Below are 15,910 nucleotides of genomic sequence, written 5' to 3'. Positions count from 1 at the left end.
CATGTGGTTTTAGTTATTCATATATATTTAGCTGCTATCTTAGCCTATTGCTCTGTCAATCCTTGTCTGAAGCGTAAATTCTTTATTTTGTTATATATATATATATATATCTAGATTAACCATTTCTACAGTGAAGTATATTTTTATTAATAAAATTAGATTAAAAAGTTCAGTAGTCCACGTTTCAGCAAATAAACATGCCAGTGTGGCTTCTAAAGACCAGTTTGGAGTTTTGAGATTTCATTGGCGTGTCTGAGAACGTAAGTAGGTGAGCAGAGGTTTCCTTAATCCCCCTCTGGTGCTGCAGATTCACTCAACATTGCCAAAAAAAAGAAACTACTAAATCCTGAAGGTGGAGTCACTGCATAGAAGATATCAAGGTGAACTTTCCTATTTAGTGAAGAAAGAGAAAAACACAAATCTCCCAAAGACACTCTGGGGAAAAGGGGTGTTGTAAAAATATAATATTACTTATGTCACTTATTTAGGAGCAAACTTATTGGTACAAATAACACCATAACACTGTCTGCCAAGAGGGTGCTGTGAACACTGGCAACTCATCGGTGCTCAGTAGCCTCCAATTCTACTTATAGCAGATGGTGCTGAGTGCATATGAGTTAGCTGGCATTCTATCACTGAGTAACTTAGTGTGATTTAACCATTCTGGCCATCTTTTCTATCATTAGTTCATCATATCAGCTATTGAAATGGCCACTGCACACAAATCTTAACTTCTTAATGAATGTACTGTAAAATGGACTGCACACCAGGGGTTCAATTATCCTGGTCACCACAGCCCAGATGTATCAAGATGATCCCCAGTACTTTTTTCCCCCTTGACGGAGTCACCAGTCCTGCACCCAACAACCTTTGCCCAATTTTAACCTTGGCAATGGGACTCATTGTTCATGGCTTCCTTGTTACAGTGGACACTAGCCCAGGCTGGTGACTGTTAAAGATTTGTGGAAGGGAGCATGCTGTCCATTTTTCATAATTTAGTAATTACTTTTAACAATGCCAGCCCTGCAAAATCAAGACTGAGGTCACAAGAAGATTCAGATGAAGTAATGAGACTCATTTTGCACCTCCATGTTGCACTTCAGCAGAGAATACTGTTTTTAAGGTGCACTTCAAGCATTATGATGTGACAGGTTCTGATTCATCAAGACACGCATATTGAGTGCAACGTGCTTGGAATTCGGGCATACGCACACCTAAATTCAACAAGGAGACATTGCAGGATATGTCCAATACCTATGTGTTATCATTATTATTATCTTTTATTTAAATGGATCCACAAAGGGTCCGCAGCACCATGCATAGTGCATAGGAGAAAACAGGACACGGCATATCGGAAAGTACAAATAACAAAACAAAGTGCAACTGAATGTTGAATATAAATTCGCAGAAGGACGCACAGAAAAAAAACCTGTTCAATTAATGTTACCTGTTAAAAATATAGGCATTAGTGATAAAACAGTTTAATCAAATAAGCTTTTTTATATCTAATTTTTTTCCATGAAATACATTTATTAGGAAGTTCTTATTGTCTACTGAACACAAAATATATTTTTATAGTTGCTCCTGATTGCAAACACATGTTATAGCATGCATTTGCGACTATCATCACTAGTAATCAGGATTTAGACCAGCCCTCTAGCTGGAGCAAGAGATACTGTAGAAAAACAAGTACCTTTCAGATGTCCAAAGCTTGAATTGGACATGGCTATGTGTGCTTGAGTTTGGCACTCCATTATGGTACATTGACTGTGGGTAAATGCCCCTTTTCCGCCCCGTTCCCTCCCAGAAATCATAAGCTGTAGTAAATGTTCTTTGCGTACGAAGATGAATTGAACGTTGCTACATTAAGTCACGTACGTTCCGGTTCTGGGCATGCGCAGATCAAATCTGCGGATTATATGCACAAAATCGTCATTTATGTTCCTTGAAGAATCGGGCCCACAATTTTCACTCACTATCATGATTAAAATAAGGGTTACTAAATAAAGAAATTGAAACATTTATTTAACTACAAGGACTTGTACTAAAGGAACAGGAGGCTGGACTTTGATGTGACATTTATAGTTTTGTACAGTGTAGTTCCTAAAGATATTTTTTTACTTTCCGCAGATCACAGCTCCCTTTTAATTATTTAATTTGCAGGGGCTGCTTGAGTGAGTAGAGAAGTGTTATATGAAAGCTACTTATGAATCACATAAAACCGCAAAGTTGATGAACACACACAGTCACTTTTGTTATCCAAGGGGAGAACCGTAAACTTAAGTTTATGGAAAGAACAACAAGGAAAAAAGGGGACAGAAGCCCTAGAAAAAGTGAAATGGACAGAAACAAATTATTAACATACAAAGAAAAAAACACAGAATGAAGACCTGGAAATTACCTTCATCATACAAGAGTATCACTAACAGATACGTTCCTCTACAAGAAGCAAGAATAAATAGTCAAAATTCAGAAATTGTACAGGGTGTCAAAACCAGTAATAGAAATTATATCTAATACAAACGGAAGAACTATCAAACTCCAGAATCATATGTCCTGAAACAGCAAAGGACTAATATAAATGGTGGAGTATCCATGTGGCCTCCGGTATGTAGGAAGAACTAAAAGAAAAATTGAAAAAGATAATAGAGAGCATTTAAATAATACAAAAAAGGGCCTCTCACTACTTTCTCACCACACATGGAAAGAACCCCAAAGGTACTGTAAGACATTCGCTGCTATATATATATATATATATATATATATATATATATATGTATATGTATATTTTTTATGTGTACTATCCAGTTTCTTTTATATATGTTACCGTGAAAGACCGAAATTGGAGAATGTCGACTTTCACCAGTGAATGTCAACAAACACCAAATACGTTGGTGAAAGATCGAATATTTCATTACATTCTTGTACATTCGGACCCTCACTGGTGTATGTCGACAATCACAGACATGCTCTGGTGAAGGACGAAAAGGGAGGAGCCGACATATAGGCGACAGGTTGTTTCCTGTCAAATCCCGTGTTCTGGTGGAATGAGTGATTCCGATACCCTAATTTATACAGAATGGATACTGGAGTGGATTGTGATCTTTTTCTTGAAAAGTAAAATGCATTAATTGCGAGTAAACGAGAAGACAATTGCGACTGAACTACAGAGAAAGAAATATGAATCTCGAACATGTTCAACATTCACCATTAGTGCATGGTGAATGTCGACATTCACCGGTGTAAGTCAGAAATAAGGATATTTAACAAATATTTCGGACATACACCAAGCGACTATGTGAATGTTGACATTCACTGGTGAAAGTCGACATTCTCCAATTTCGGTGTTTCACCGTAACATATACACATTATAACTTTCAAACTATACCCACTGTAAGTTTATAAGAATTTTTATTTCTATTATTATTTTTTATTTATATCTCTTTAATATATTATTTTTATATGCTTGTTACGGCTGACGGTACTGACATGAATTCCCAGAACAGATATTAGAGGCCTTCGCCTTTAACAGCCACCTTTCCTATACAGCTTGTTACGCTCACAGGTACTCTAAATCCCCTTGTCTTAAACTTAGCATAGTGGGAGCTTATGTACAGAAACCATACGCAGGAGATGGGAGGAGTAACAGTAATACAAGAGACAAACCAGGAACAGTCCAAGGGTCACAGGTCCAAACAGGATAGTCAAGAACAGGTCAAAAGGTCAGGGCAGGTTGTAAGGAAGGAGTATCCTATATACAGGCAGAGGTCAGGGACAATCAGAAAACAAGCAGGGTCCAGAACAAGCCGAGGTCCCAACAGAGGTTAATCAGGAGTTCAGCAAAGTATCCACAGAGCAGGTCAGCAATCCACAGCATGAACGCTATAACCGGCAGACAGGCCAAGCACACTGCCTTAAATACCAGATCTGGCCAATAGCAAACATGGACACTGTAATTAGGCCCCCAGAGTGTACCTAATTAATTATTCTATTTTGCACACACGCCAGGCTGCTACCAAATGTCGGCACGCGGAGCTAACTGCAGAGCGTCTCAGCATATAAGTCAAATACTGTTTGTTTTTTCCATGTAGGACACAAATACTTCATAGCTTTATTTTTACATTGAGGGCTATATTTACTAAGCTGCGGGTTTGAAAAAGTAGGGATGTTGCCTATAGCAACCAATCAGATTCTAGTTTTCATTTATTTAGTACCTTCTACAAAATGATAGCTAGAATCTGATTGGTTGCTATAGGCAACATCCCCACTTTTTCAAACACGCAGTTTAGTAAATCTAGCCCTGAAAGTTGATCTAGATCATGCCCTATCCCAACTATAAATCTGCCATTACATTTTAAATGTACCTTCCTCCTCCAATGCAACATGGTTTTGCAAATGTGCAAAGATATTTTCTTTGCTTTACTTTCCTTAATGAATCAGACCCCTTGCATTCACCTCTTCTAGTTTACTCTTTCCCTACAGATTAACACCTCTGCTTTCTTCTCAGTCTACGTTAACTCCTTATGCTCTCTTGGGTACCCTCTTGTTCCCTGTAAGCTTCTCTGCTGTACTCTCTGATTTCCTGTTCTAATACATAATGTGATGTCTCATGTTTATGTGCAGAATATCTGCATATTTTTACTTATGCAGAAACAGGAAGTGTTTCTGGAATGTGTATTCTAATGTTGCTGTTTATATAAACATATATAATGACCTGGATGTTTCTCAGTCCTTCAATCACATGTTCACCATTAACCCGAGAGAGAACGTAAAACAACAAAATATAACCCTTCAGGATATTACAAATTTTGGAAATGCCTTGTCTGTGTGACAGCAGAGTATTATAAATAGTATCAGAAAATGTGTTAGTAATTAATGGAGGGTCAAATATTGCACATCCCCATCAACAGGGACACGTTTGCTGTTTGTCACCCATATTAACTTTGTGAGTAGGAAGAATCTTGTTAAAGGATTCTGAGTGAGATACAAAATATACTAAAGTTTAAAACCTCTCCTCACAGTCTGCACTCTGGAGCCTCTCTCTTGGAACTCAGAAACCCTTGATCACTCAGCAGCTGGGCTAGTGCAAATATATAGAGACAAAGGGGTAGTAATTCAGACTCTAACTTAATAAGACTCATAGCCCTAAAGTAGAACTTCAATTACCCATTTTCTTCTTGTTCTTTTCCTTTTCCCTTGGGACTTCTGAGTGCTCAATTTAATCACTTGAGAACGTGAAAACTATATCCACAACCCTTTGGGAGTCACATTTTTCTTATTTTATTGCGCATTGTGTGAAAAATTCAACTTGTGCATTTAAATCTAGCAAATGGGCTGTAATTCACTGAGGTTAAGTAGCCTGTAATTTTTATAGAAAAGAGACTTATTCAGGGAACTCCAGTGGCAGTGGTAGACTCCAGATATTCAAAATATAAATCAAAATAGACCATTAAATGTATCCTTAACTATGAGAACTTGGCTGACGGGCTTTAAATCTAAGGGGAAATACATCTGAAGGGAAGAGATAGGCAAACTGTGGCTTCCCTGCTGTTATGGAATGTGTAACTAGTAATGACAAGAAATCGTGGAACTTATAGTTCTGCTACAGCTGCAAAGTTACAGATTGTCAAAACCTGATCACATTCAGTATTGGTAAACCCCCTTATTATTGCTGTATGATGTCCTGACCCCGTTTTGTTAACCAGTTGTCTCCTGTCTGCTTTTCTCTACACTTTTCCAATCTTAATCCCAAGGTTATATACACTATATGTTAACCTTTCTCTTTACATTTTTACTGTCCTCTACCCTTGAGTTCACTTCTTCTACTTTATTCTTACCCTACAGGTTAACCCTTCTGCTACCTTCTCCTTCTGTGTTAAACCTTTATGCTCTCTTGTGTATCATCCTCTCCCTCTGTAAACTTTCCCCTCTGCTGTACTCTCTGCTGTTCCTATACCTAACGTGATGTTTAATGCTTATATGCACCTCTGCAGAAACAGGAAGTGTTTCTGGAACTTGCATTCCAATGTTAACTGTACATAAAAACAAATATACTGACCTGGATGTTTCTCAGTCCTTCAATCAGATAGTTACCATAAACTGAAGACAGAACATAAAACAACAAAATATAACTCTCCAAGAAATGACCCATTTTGGAAATGCCTTGTCTGTCTGACAACGGAGTATATATAGTAACAGAAAGTATGTAATTAATAGAAGGTCAAATATTGCACGTCCCCATCAACAGGGATACGTTTGTTGCATGTCACTCCTATTAAATTTGTGAGTAAGAAGAATCTTGCTAAAGGATCCCGAGTGACATACAAAATATACTAAATATTAAAGCTTCTCCTCTCTCTCTGAGTTCCAGAGCCTCCGTCTTGGAACTCAGAAATCCTCGATCACACAGCAGCTAGCCCGAAAATATTCAGATTTGAAGGGCAGTAATTCAGAATATGACTTAATCAGACACATAGCCTTAAAGTAAAACCCACAGTTTTCCATTTCCTGTTGGTTCTTATTCTTTTCTCTTGGGATTTCTGAGTCCTCAATTTAATCACTTGGGTTCTGGGAAAACTATATCCATGACCCTTGGGTGTCACACTTGCTCAGGTCACAGGGGCACTACTCACAGACCCAGATGCTCAAGGAAAAAATTGAAATGCATTATGACAGTAACATAAGTAAAGATATGGGGAGGAGAAAGCTTTTATAAAGACATGGGTTTCTAGAAAGCATTTAAAGATTTGAAGGCTGTTGGAAAGTCTGATTGGGTGTGGAAAGGAATTCCAAGGGAGAATGTGCCAAAGTAGAGGCACTAAAGAAGCTTTTTGATAGGTAGGAAGTTAAAAAGGAAAGAACTGTATCATGAAGGCCAATGGAGTGAAAAGTGTGCAGGAGAAAGGGCTGATCAACAGTGTCAAAAGCAGTAGATTGGTCCAGGAAGTTGACTATACAGGAATAACCCTTAGATTTTGCTGCAAGTAGAAAACTGATCACTTTTTTGAGTGCGTTGTCAGTGTAATGTTGGGGGCGATAGCCAGATTGCAGAAAGTCAATAATGGAGAGAGAGGAGAGAAAGTGACATAGGCAGTCGTACAGAAGATGCTCGAGTAGTTTGGAGGCAAAGGAAAGGTTAAAATTAGGTCGGTAGAGAAAGGTAGGAAAGAGAGGTTGGTTTGAGTGATGTTTTCTTGGTGAGATGAGCATGTGTTTAAAGGAGGATGGAAATGTAGCAGTAGAGAAGACAGGCTGGAGACACAGGCTAGTGATGGGCATGTGGTGAGGGAGTGGGAGGGAATAGGTTTTAGGGAGCAGGTTATAGGGTGAGATGATAAAAGGAGTGCAGAGACTTCGTCCTTGGTTTCTGGAGAGAAAGAACTAAGGGTGAATTAGGAAGTGAATGATATTTTGGTTTGGTATGTGGGATTTGGCATGAGGAATTATCTTTTCAAAATATGTCAATATATTTTCTTTGAAATGTGCGGCAAAATCATGGGTTGTATGGGAGGAAATGGGAGGAGGTGCACATATGAATAACCTGAATTCTTCAGATTTGCCCATCATACTTACAATGGAAAAAAGTCCACACCAGATACATTTCCTTTACATGAAAGTGCTGGAAGAAAATATGATGTCACACACCTCAGCCAACAGCAAACAAGCTGACATAAATACATTACTGACAAAGGGTCTGATTCATTAGCGGGCGCAAACTGTTCGCAACTTGTGCAGTGCATTTTAAGTAAAAATCCGGGAGAAAGGTGATGACCGATGCACCAAGCAACGGATCTCCAGATAGGTACCAAAATGAATCGATTCGCAAGTCTCTTACGAAGCGCAAAAAAATTGCTATATGGAGATTCGAACACCTACGGATATTAAGCAGTAAGTTCAACATAGACTACGAACTGTATAGAATCATTAAGGAAAGTTAAGCAAAAAATAGAGTAAGTTTTCTTACTTATGTTTTCTGTACAAAACCATGTTGTAATGCAAGGGGTGCTATAAAGTTTATTATTTTGCATACAAGGATATACTGCCTGCTTTTTCATGTAGCACACAAATACTTGTTAGTTTTTGTGTACACTGGAACTTAAAGTTACTCTAGGACATGCCCTACCCCAAACATAAATCTGCCATCACATTTTAAATTTACCTCCCCCTCCAATGCAACTTGGTTTTGTCTTACTTGCTTACTTTTCCTTAATGAATCTCAGGCCCCCCTATTCCAAAAATGAATGTTGAGATGCAAAGAGTTTGTTTATAAATATTAAAATAACATTCTGAAGTGTATTCTACAGAACTGTTGTAACCTAATTGTCACTGGATCTTTTATAAATAACTTATGCTATAAATTTATTTAAAGGAAATAGCGCAGGGCGCTTATTTATATAATTGCAAATGCACTTATTTTTTATATTATGTATATTTTGGTAAAGGAAATCTTTATTTCTGAGACCAGGGAAGCAACTCATTTCTCATATATATATAGGACTTTTGACAGCCAGAAAAATTAGTGTAAAACACTGGGGAATGTTGAGCACCCCAAAGCACTTGTAGTGCAAAATATTGTATTAAATAGATACTGCTGACAAATATGACTTTTTTTTGACAGCCAGAAAAACTAGTGTAAAACATTGGGGAATACGGGACACCCCAAAGCACTTGTAGTAAGAGGGAAGGGTGAAGGAAGGGAGAGGGGAGGGTGAGGGAAGGGAGGGAGAGGGGAGGGTGAGGGAAGGGAGGGAGAGGGGAGGGAGGAAGGGAGAGGGAAGGGTGAGGGAAGGGTGAGGGGAGGGAGGAAGGGAGAGGGGAGGGAGGATTGGAGAGGAAAGGGTGAGGAGGGAGGAACGGAGAGGGAAGAGTGAGGGAAGGGTGATGGAAGGGTGAGGACAGGGAAGGGATAGGGAAGGGTGAGGAAAGGGAGGGAGGTAGGGAGAGGGATGGGCGAGGGAAGGGAGAGGGAAGGGAGGAAGGGAGATGAAAGGGTGAGGTAAGGGAGAGGGAAGGGTGAGGGAAGGGAGAGGGAAGGGTGAGGGAATAGGAAGGGAAGGGTGAGGGAAGGGAGAAGGAAGGGAGAGGGAAGGGTGATGGGAGGGAGGAAGGGAGGGAGAGGGAAGGGTGATGGAAGGGTGAGGGAAGGGAGGAAGGGAGAAAGGGAGAGGGAAGGAAGAGGGAAGGGTGAGGGAAAGGTGAGGGAAGGGAGAGGGAAGGGTGAGGGAAGTGAGAGGGAAGGGTGAAGGAAGGGAGAGGGATGGGTGAGGAAATGGGAAGTCGAAAGGGAAGGGTAAAGTAAGGGAGAGGGAAGGGTGAGGGAAGTGAGAGGGAAGGGTGAAGGAAGGGAGAGAGATGGGTGAGGGAATGGAAGGAAAGGGAAGGGTTAGGGAAGGGAGAGGGGAGGGAGGAAGGGAGAAAGGGAAATGGAGGGTGAGGGAAGGGAGGGAGAGGGAAGGGTGAGGGAAGGGAGGAAGGGAGAGGGGAGGGAGGAAGGGAGGAAGGGAAAGGGGAGGGAGGATTGGAGAGAGAAGGGTGAGGGAAGGGAGGAATGGAGAGGGAAGAGTGAGGGAAGGGTGAGGAAGGGTTAGGACAGGGAAGGGATAGGGAAGGGTGAGGAAAGGGAGGGAGGTAGGGAGAGGGATGAGTGAGGGAAGGGAGAGGGAAGGGAGGAAGGGCGAAAGGGAGAGGGAAGGGTGAGCGAAGGGAGAGGGGAGGGTGAGGGAAGGGAGGAAGGGTGAGGGAAGGGAGGAAGGGAGAGGGAAGGGTGAGGGGAGGATGAGGGAAGTGTGAGGGAAAGGAGAGGGGAGGATGAGGGAAGGGAGTGAGGGAGAGGGAAGGGTGAGGGAAGGGAGGAAGGGAGAGGAGAGGGAGGATTGGAGAGGGAAGGGAGGAAGGGTGAGGGGAGGGAGGAAGGGAGAAAGGGAGAGGGAAGGGTGAGGGAAGGGAGAGGGGAGGGAGGAAGGGAGGAAGGGAGAAAGGGAGAGGGAAGGGTGAGGGAAGGGAGAGGGGAGGGTGAGGGAAGGGAGGGAGAGGGAAGGGTGAGGGAAGGAGGAAGGGAGAGGGAAGGGAGTATTGGAGATGGAAGGGTGAGGGAAGGGAGGAACGGAGAGAGGGAAGGGTGAGGGAAGGGTGAGGGAGGAGGATGAGGGAAGGGTGAGGGAAGAGGAGGGGAGGATGAGTGAAGGGTAAGGGGAGGGAGGAAGGGAGAGGGAAGGGTGAGGAAAGGGAGGGAGGTAGAGAGAGGGAAGGGTGAGGGAAGGGAGAGGAAAGGGTGAGGGAAAGGAGGAAGGGAGATGTAAGGGTGAGGTAAGGGAGAGGGAAGGGAGAGGGAAGGGTGAGGGAATAGGAAGGGAAGGGTGAGGTAAGGGAGAAGGAAGGGAGAGGGAAGGGTGAGGGGAGGGAGAGGGAAGGGAGGAAGGGAGAAAGGGAGAGGGAAGGGAGAGGGAAGGGTGAGGGAAAGGTGAGGGAAGTGAGAGGGAAGGGTGAAGGAAGGGAGAGGGATGGGTGAGGGAAGGGAGGGAGAGGGAAGAGTGAGGGAAGGGAGGAAGGGAGAGGGGAGGGAGTATTGGAGAGGGAAGGGTGAGGGAAGGGAGGAACGGAGAGGGAAGGGTGAGGGAAGGGTGAGGGGAGGATGAGGGAAGGGTGAGGGAAAGGAGAGGGGAGGATGAGTGAAGGGTAAGGGAGGGAGGAAGGGAGAGGGAAGGGTGAGGAAAGGGAGGGAGGTAGAGAGAGGGAAGGGTGAGGGAAGGGAGAGGAAAGGGTGAGGGAAAGGAGGAAGGGAGATGTAAGGGTGAGGTAAGGGAGAGGGAAGGGAGAGGGAAGGGTGAGGGAATAGGAAGGGAAGGGTGAGGTAAGGGAGAGGGAAGGGAGAGGGAAGGGTGAGGGGAGGGGAGGAAGGGAGGGAGAGAGGAAGGGAGGAAGGGAGAAAGGAGAGGGAAGGGAGAGGGGAAGGGTGAGGGAAGGGTGAGGGAAGTGAGAGGGAAGGGTGAAGGAAGGGAGAGGGATGGCAGCTGAGGGAAGAGGAGGGAGAGGGAAGAGTGAGCGGAAGGGAGGAAGGGAGAGGGGAGGGGAGTATTGGAGAGGGAAGGGTGAGGAAGGGAGGAACGGAGAGGAAAGGGTGAGGGGAGAATGAGGGAAGGGTGGGGGAAAGGAGAGGGGACGGATGAGGGAAGGGTGAGGACAGGGAAGGGATAGGGAAGGGTGAGGAAAGGGAGGGAGGTAGGGAGAGGGAAGGGTGAGGGAAGGGAGAGGAAAGGGTGAGGGAAGGTAGGAAGGGAGATGGAAGGGTTGAGGTGAGGGAAGGTAGAGTGAGGAATAGGAAGGGAAGGGTGAGGGAAGGGAGAAGGAAGGGAGAGGGAAGGGTGAGGGGAGGGAGGAAGGGAGGGAGAGGGAAGGGTGATGCAAGGGTGATGGAAGGGTGAGGGAAGGGGAGATAGGGAGAAAGGGAGAGGGAAGGGAGAGGGATGGGTGAGGGAAGGGAGAGGGAAGGGTGAGGGAAGGGAGGAAGGGAGAAAGGGAGAGGGAAGGGTGAGGGAAGGGAGAGGGGAGGGTGAGGGAAGGAAGGGTGAGGGAAGTGAGGAAGGAAGAGGGAAGGGTGAGGGAAGGGTGAGGGGAGGATGAGGGTAGGGTGAGGGAAAGGAGAGGGGAGGATGAGGGAAGGAAGTGAGGGAAAGGGAAGGGTGAGGGAAGGGAGGAAGGGAGAGGGAAGGGTGAGGGATGGGAGGAAGGGAGAGGGAAGGGTGAGGGAAGGGAGAGGGTAGGGAGGAAGGGAGGAAGGGAGAGGGGAGGGTGAGGGAAGGGAGGGAGAGGGAAAGGTGAGGGAAGGAGGAAGGGGAGAGGGAGGGTGAGGGAAGGAGGGAGAGGAAGGGAGGGAGAGACGGAGAGGTAAGGAGAGGTGAGGGAAGGGCGAGGGAAGGGTGAGGGGAGGATGAGGGAAGGGTGAGGGAAAAGGAGAGGGGAGGATGAGGGAAGGGTGAGGACAGGGAAGGGATAGGGAAGGGTGAGGTAAGGGAGAGGGAAAGGGTGAGGGAATAGGAAGGGAAGGGTGAGGGAAGGGAGAAGGAAGGAAGAGGGAAGGGTGAGGGGAGGGAGGAAGTGAGGGAGAGGGAAGGGTGATGGAAGGGTGAGGGAAGGGAGGAAGGGATAAAGGGAGAGGGAAGGGAGAGGGAATGGTGAGGGAAAGGTGAGGGAAGGGTGATGGAAGGGTGAGGGAAGGGAGGAAGGGATAAAGGGAGAGGGAAGGGTGAGGGAAGTGAGAGGGAAGGGTGAAGGAAGGGAGAGGGATGGGTGAGGGAATGGGAAGGGTTAGGGAAGGGAGATGGGAGGGAGGAAGGGAGAAAGGGAGAGGGAGGAGTGAGGGAGGGAGGGAGAGAGAAGTGTGAGGAGAAGGGAGGAAGGAGAGGGGAGGGAGGACAGGGAGGAAGGGAGAGGGGAGGAAGGACTGGAGGTGAAGGGTGAGGAAGGGAGGAACGGAGAGGGAAGAGTGAGGGAAGGGTGAGGGAAGGGTGAGGACAGGGAAGGGATAGGGAAGGGTGAGGAAAGGGAGGGAGGTAGGGAGAGGGATGGGTGAGGGAAGGGAGAGGGAAGGGAGGAAGGGAGAAAGGGAGAGGGAAGGGTGAGGGAAGGGAGAGAGGGGAGGGTGAGGGAGAAGGGTGAGAAAGGGTGAGGGAAGGGAGGAAGGAGAGGGAAGGGTGAGGGAAGGGTGAGGGGAGGATGAGGGAAGTGTGAGGGAAAGGAGAGGGGAGGATGAGGAAAGGGAGTGAGGGAGAGGGAAGGGAGGGAGAGGGAAGGGTGAGGGAAGGGAGGAAGGGAGAGGGGAGGGAGTATTGGAGAGGGAAGGGTGAGGGAAGGAGGAACGGAGAGGGAAGGAGGTGAGGGGAGAGAATGAGGGAAGGGTGAGGGAAAGGAGAGGGGAGGATGAGGGAAGGGTGAGGACAGGGAAAGGATAGGGAAGGGTAAGGAAAGGGAGAGAGGTAGGGAGAGGGAAGGGAGAGGAAAGGATGAGGGAAAGGAGGAAGGGAGATGGAAGGGTGAGGTAAGGGAGAGGGAAGGGTGAGGGAAGGGAGAGGGAAGGGTGAGGGAATAGGAAGGGAAGGGTGAGGGAAGGGAGAAGGAAGGGAGAGGGAAGGGTGAGGGGAGGGAGGAGGAAGGGAGAAAGGGAGAGGGAAGGGTGAGGGAAGGGGGAGGGGAGGGTGAAGGAAGGAAGGAAGGGTGAGGGAAGGGAGAGGGAAGGGTGAGGGAAGGGTAAGGGGAGGATGAGGGAAGGTTGAGGGAAAGGAGAAGGAGGAGGATGAGGGAAGGGAGTGAGGGGAGAAGGAAGGGTGAGGGAAGGGAGGAAGGGAGAGGAGAGGGAGGATTGGAGAGGGAAGGGTGAGGGGAGGGAGGAAGGGAGAAAGGGAGAGGGATGGTTGAGGGAAGGGAGAGGGGAGGGAGGAAGGGAGAGGGGAAGGGTGAAGGAAGGGAGGAAGGGAGAGGGGAGGGAGTATTGGAGAGGGAAGGGTGAGGGAAGGGAGGAACAAAGAGGGAAGGGTGAGGGAAGGGCGAGGGAAGGGTGAGAGGGAGGATGAGGGAATGGTGGGGACAGGGAAGGGATAGGGAAGGGTGAGGAAAGGGAGGGAGGTAGGGAGAGGGAAGGGTGAGGGAAGGGAGAGGAAAGGGTGAGGGAAGGGAGGAAGGGAGATGGAAGGGTGAGGTAAGGGAGAGGGAAGGATGAGGGTAGGAAGAGGGAAGGGTGAGGGAATAGGAAGGGAAGGGTGAGGGAAGGGAGAGGGGAGGGAGGAAGGGAGAAAGGGAGAGGGAAGGGTGAGGGAAGGGAGAGGGGAGGGTGAGGGAAGGGAGAGGGAAGGGTGAAGGAAGGGAGGAAGGTAGGAGAGGGAAGGGTGAGGGAAGGGAGAGGAAAGGGTGAGGGAAGGGAGGAAGGGAGATGGAAGGGTGAGGTAAGGGAGAGGGAAGGATGAGGGTAGGAAGAGGGAAGGGTGAGGGAATAGGAAGGGAAGGGTGAGGGAAGGGAGATGGAAGGGAGAGTGAAGGGTGAGGGAAGGGAGGAAGGAGGGAGAGGGAAGGGTGATGGAAGGGTGAGGGAAGGGAGGAAGGGAGAAAGGGAGAGGGAAGGGTGAGGGAAAGGTGAGGGAAGGGAGAGTGAAGTGAGAGGGAAGGGTGAAGGAAGGGAGAGGGATGGGTGAGGGAATGGGAAGGAAAGAGAAGGGTTAGGGAAGGGAGAGGGGAGGGAGGAAGGGAGAAAGGGAGAGGGAAGGGTGAGGGAAAGGAGAGGGGAGGATGAGGGAAGGGTGAGGACAGGGAAGGGATAGGGAAGGGTGAGGAAAGGGAGGGAGGTAGGGAGAGGGAAGGGTGAGGGAAGGGAGAGGAAAGGGTGAGGGAAGGTAGGAAGGGAGATGGAAGGGTGAGGTGAGGGAAGGGTGAGGGAATAGGAAGGGAAGGGTGAGGGAAGGGAGAAGGAAGGGAGAGGGAAGGGTGAGGGGAGGGAGGAAGGGAGGGAGAGGGAAGGGTGATGCAAGGGTGATGGAAGGGTGAGGGAAGGGAGATAGGGAGAAAGGGGGAGGGAAGGGAGAGGGATGGGTGAGGGAAGGGAGAGGGAAGGGTGAGGGAAGGGAGGAAGGGAGAAAGGGAGAGGGAAGGGTGAGGGAAGGGAGAGGGGGAGGGTGAGGGAAGGAAGGGTGAGGGAAGTGAGGAAGGAAGAGGGAAGGGTGAGGGAAAGGGTGAGGGGAGGATGAGGGTAGGGTGAGGGAAAGGAGAGGGGAGGATGAGGGAAGGAAGTGAGGGAAAGGGAAGGGTGAGGGAAGGGAGGAAGGGAGAGGGAAGGGTGAGGGGATGGGAGGAAGGGAGAGGGAAGGGTGAGGGAAGGGAGAGGGTAGGGAGGAAGGGAGGAAGGGAGAGGGGAGGGTGAGGGAACGGGAGGGAGAGGGAAAGGTGAGGGAAGGGAGGAAGGGAGAGGGGAGGGTGAGGGAAGGGAGGGAGAGGGAAGGGAGGACGGAGAGGGAAGGGTGAGGGAAGGGCGAGGGAAGGGTGAGGGGAGGATGAGGGAAGGGTGAGGGAAAGGAGAGGGGAGGATGAGGGAAGGGTGAGGACAGGGAAGGGATAGGGAAGGGTGAGGTAAGGGAGAGGAAGGGTGAGGGAATAGAAGGGAAGGGTGAGGGAAGGGAGAAGGAAGGAAGAGGGAAGGGTGAGGGGAGGGAGGAAGTGAGGGAGAGGGAAGGGTGATGGAAGGGTGAGGGAAGGGAGGAAGGGATAAAGGGAGAGGGAAGGGAGAGGGAATGGTGAGGAAAGGTGAGGGAAGGGTGATGGAAGGGTGAGGGAAGGGAGGAAGGGATAAAGGGAGAGGGAAGGGTGACGGAAGTGAGAGGGAAGGGTGAAGGAAGGGAGAGGGATGGGTGAGGGAATGGGAAGGAAGGTTAGGGAAGGGAGATGGGAGGGAGGAAGGGAGAAAGGGAAGAGGGGAGGGGTGAGGGAAGGGAGGAGAGAGAAGTGTGAGGAGAAGGGAGGAAGGGAGAGGGGAGGGAGGAAGGGAGGAAGGGAGAGGGGAGGAAGGACTGGAGGGAAGGGTGAGGGAAGGGAGGAACGGAGAGGGAAGAGTGAGGGAAGGGTGAGGGAAGGGTGAGGACAGGAAGGGATAGGGAAGGGTGAGGAAAGGGAGGGAGGTAGGGAGAGGGATGGGTGAGGGAAGGGAGAGGGAAGGGAGGAAGGGAGAAAGGGAGAGGGAAGGGTGAGGGAAGGGAGAGGGGAGGGTGAGGGAAGGAGAAAGGGTGAGGGAAGGGAGGAAGGGAGAGGGAAGGGGTGAGGGAAGGGTGAGGGGAGGATGAGGGAAGTGTGAGGGAAAGGAGAGGGGAGGATGAGGAAAGGGAGTGAGGGAGAGGAAGGGAGGGAGAGGGAAGGGTGAGGGAAGGGAGGAAGGGAG

At 48.2% G+C, this 15,910-nt stretch overlaps 1 protein-coding gene across 1 annotated transcript in view; it reads right to left on the bottom strand.

Annotated features, from left to right (window-relative positions):
- LOC142099560 (inter-alpha-trypsin inhibitor heavy chain H3-like) overlaps positions 1-6,524 on the bottom strand; it is a 122,346-nt gene extending 115,822 nt beyond the window's left edge. The window contains exon 1 of the mRNA XM_075183107.1: positions 6,059-6,524. Coding sequence (XP_075039208.1) covers positions 6,059-6,151 — 93 coding nt within the window. The 5' untranslated portion in view covers positions 6,152-6,524. The remainder of the gene's footprint in view (positions 1-6,058) is intronic.
- Positions 6,525-15,910: the final 9,386 nt, after the last annotated feature.

The sequence above is a fragment of the Mixophyes fleayi genome, chromosome 8, assembly GCF_038048845.1.
Source record: "Mixophyes fleayi isolate aMixFle1 chromosome 8, aMixFle1.hap1, whole genome shotgun sequence".
NCBI classification, from domain to species: Eukaryota; Metazoa; Chordata; class Amphibia; order Anura; family Limnodynastidae; genus Mixophyes; species Mixophyes fleayi.
This window is presented reverse-complemented; position numbering and strand designations above follow the sequence as displayed.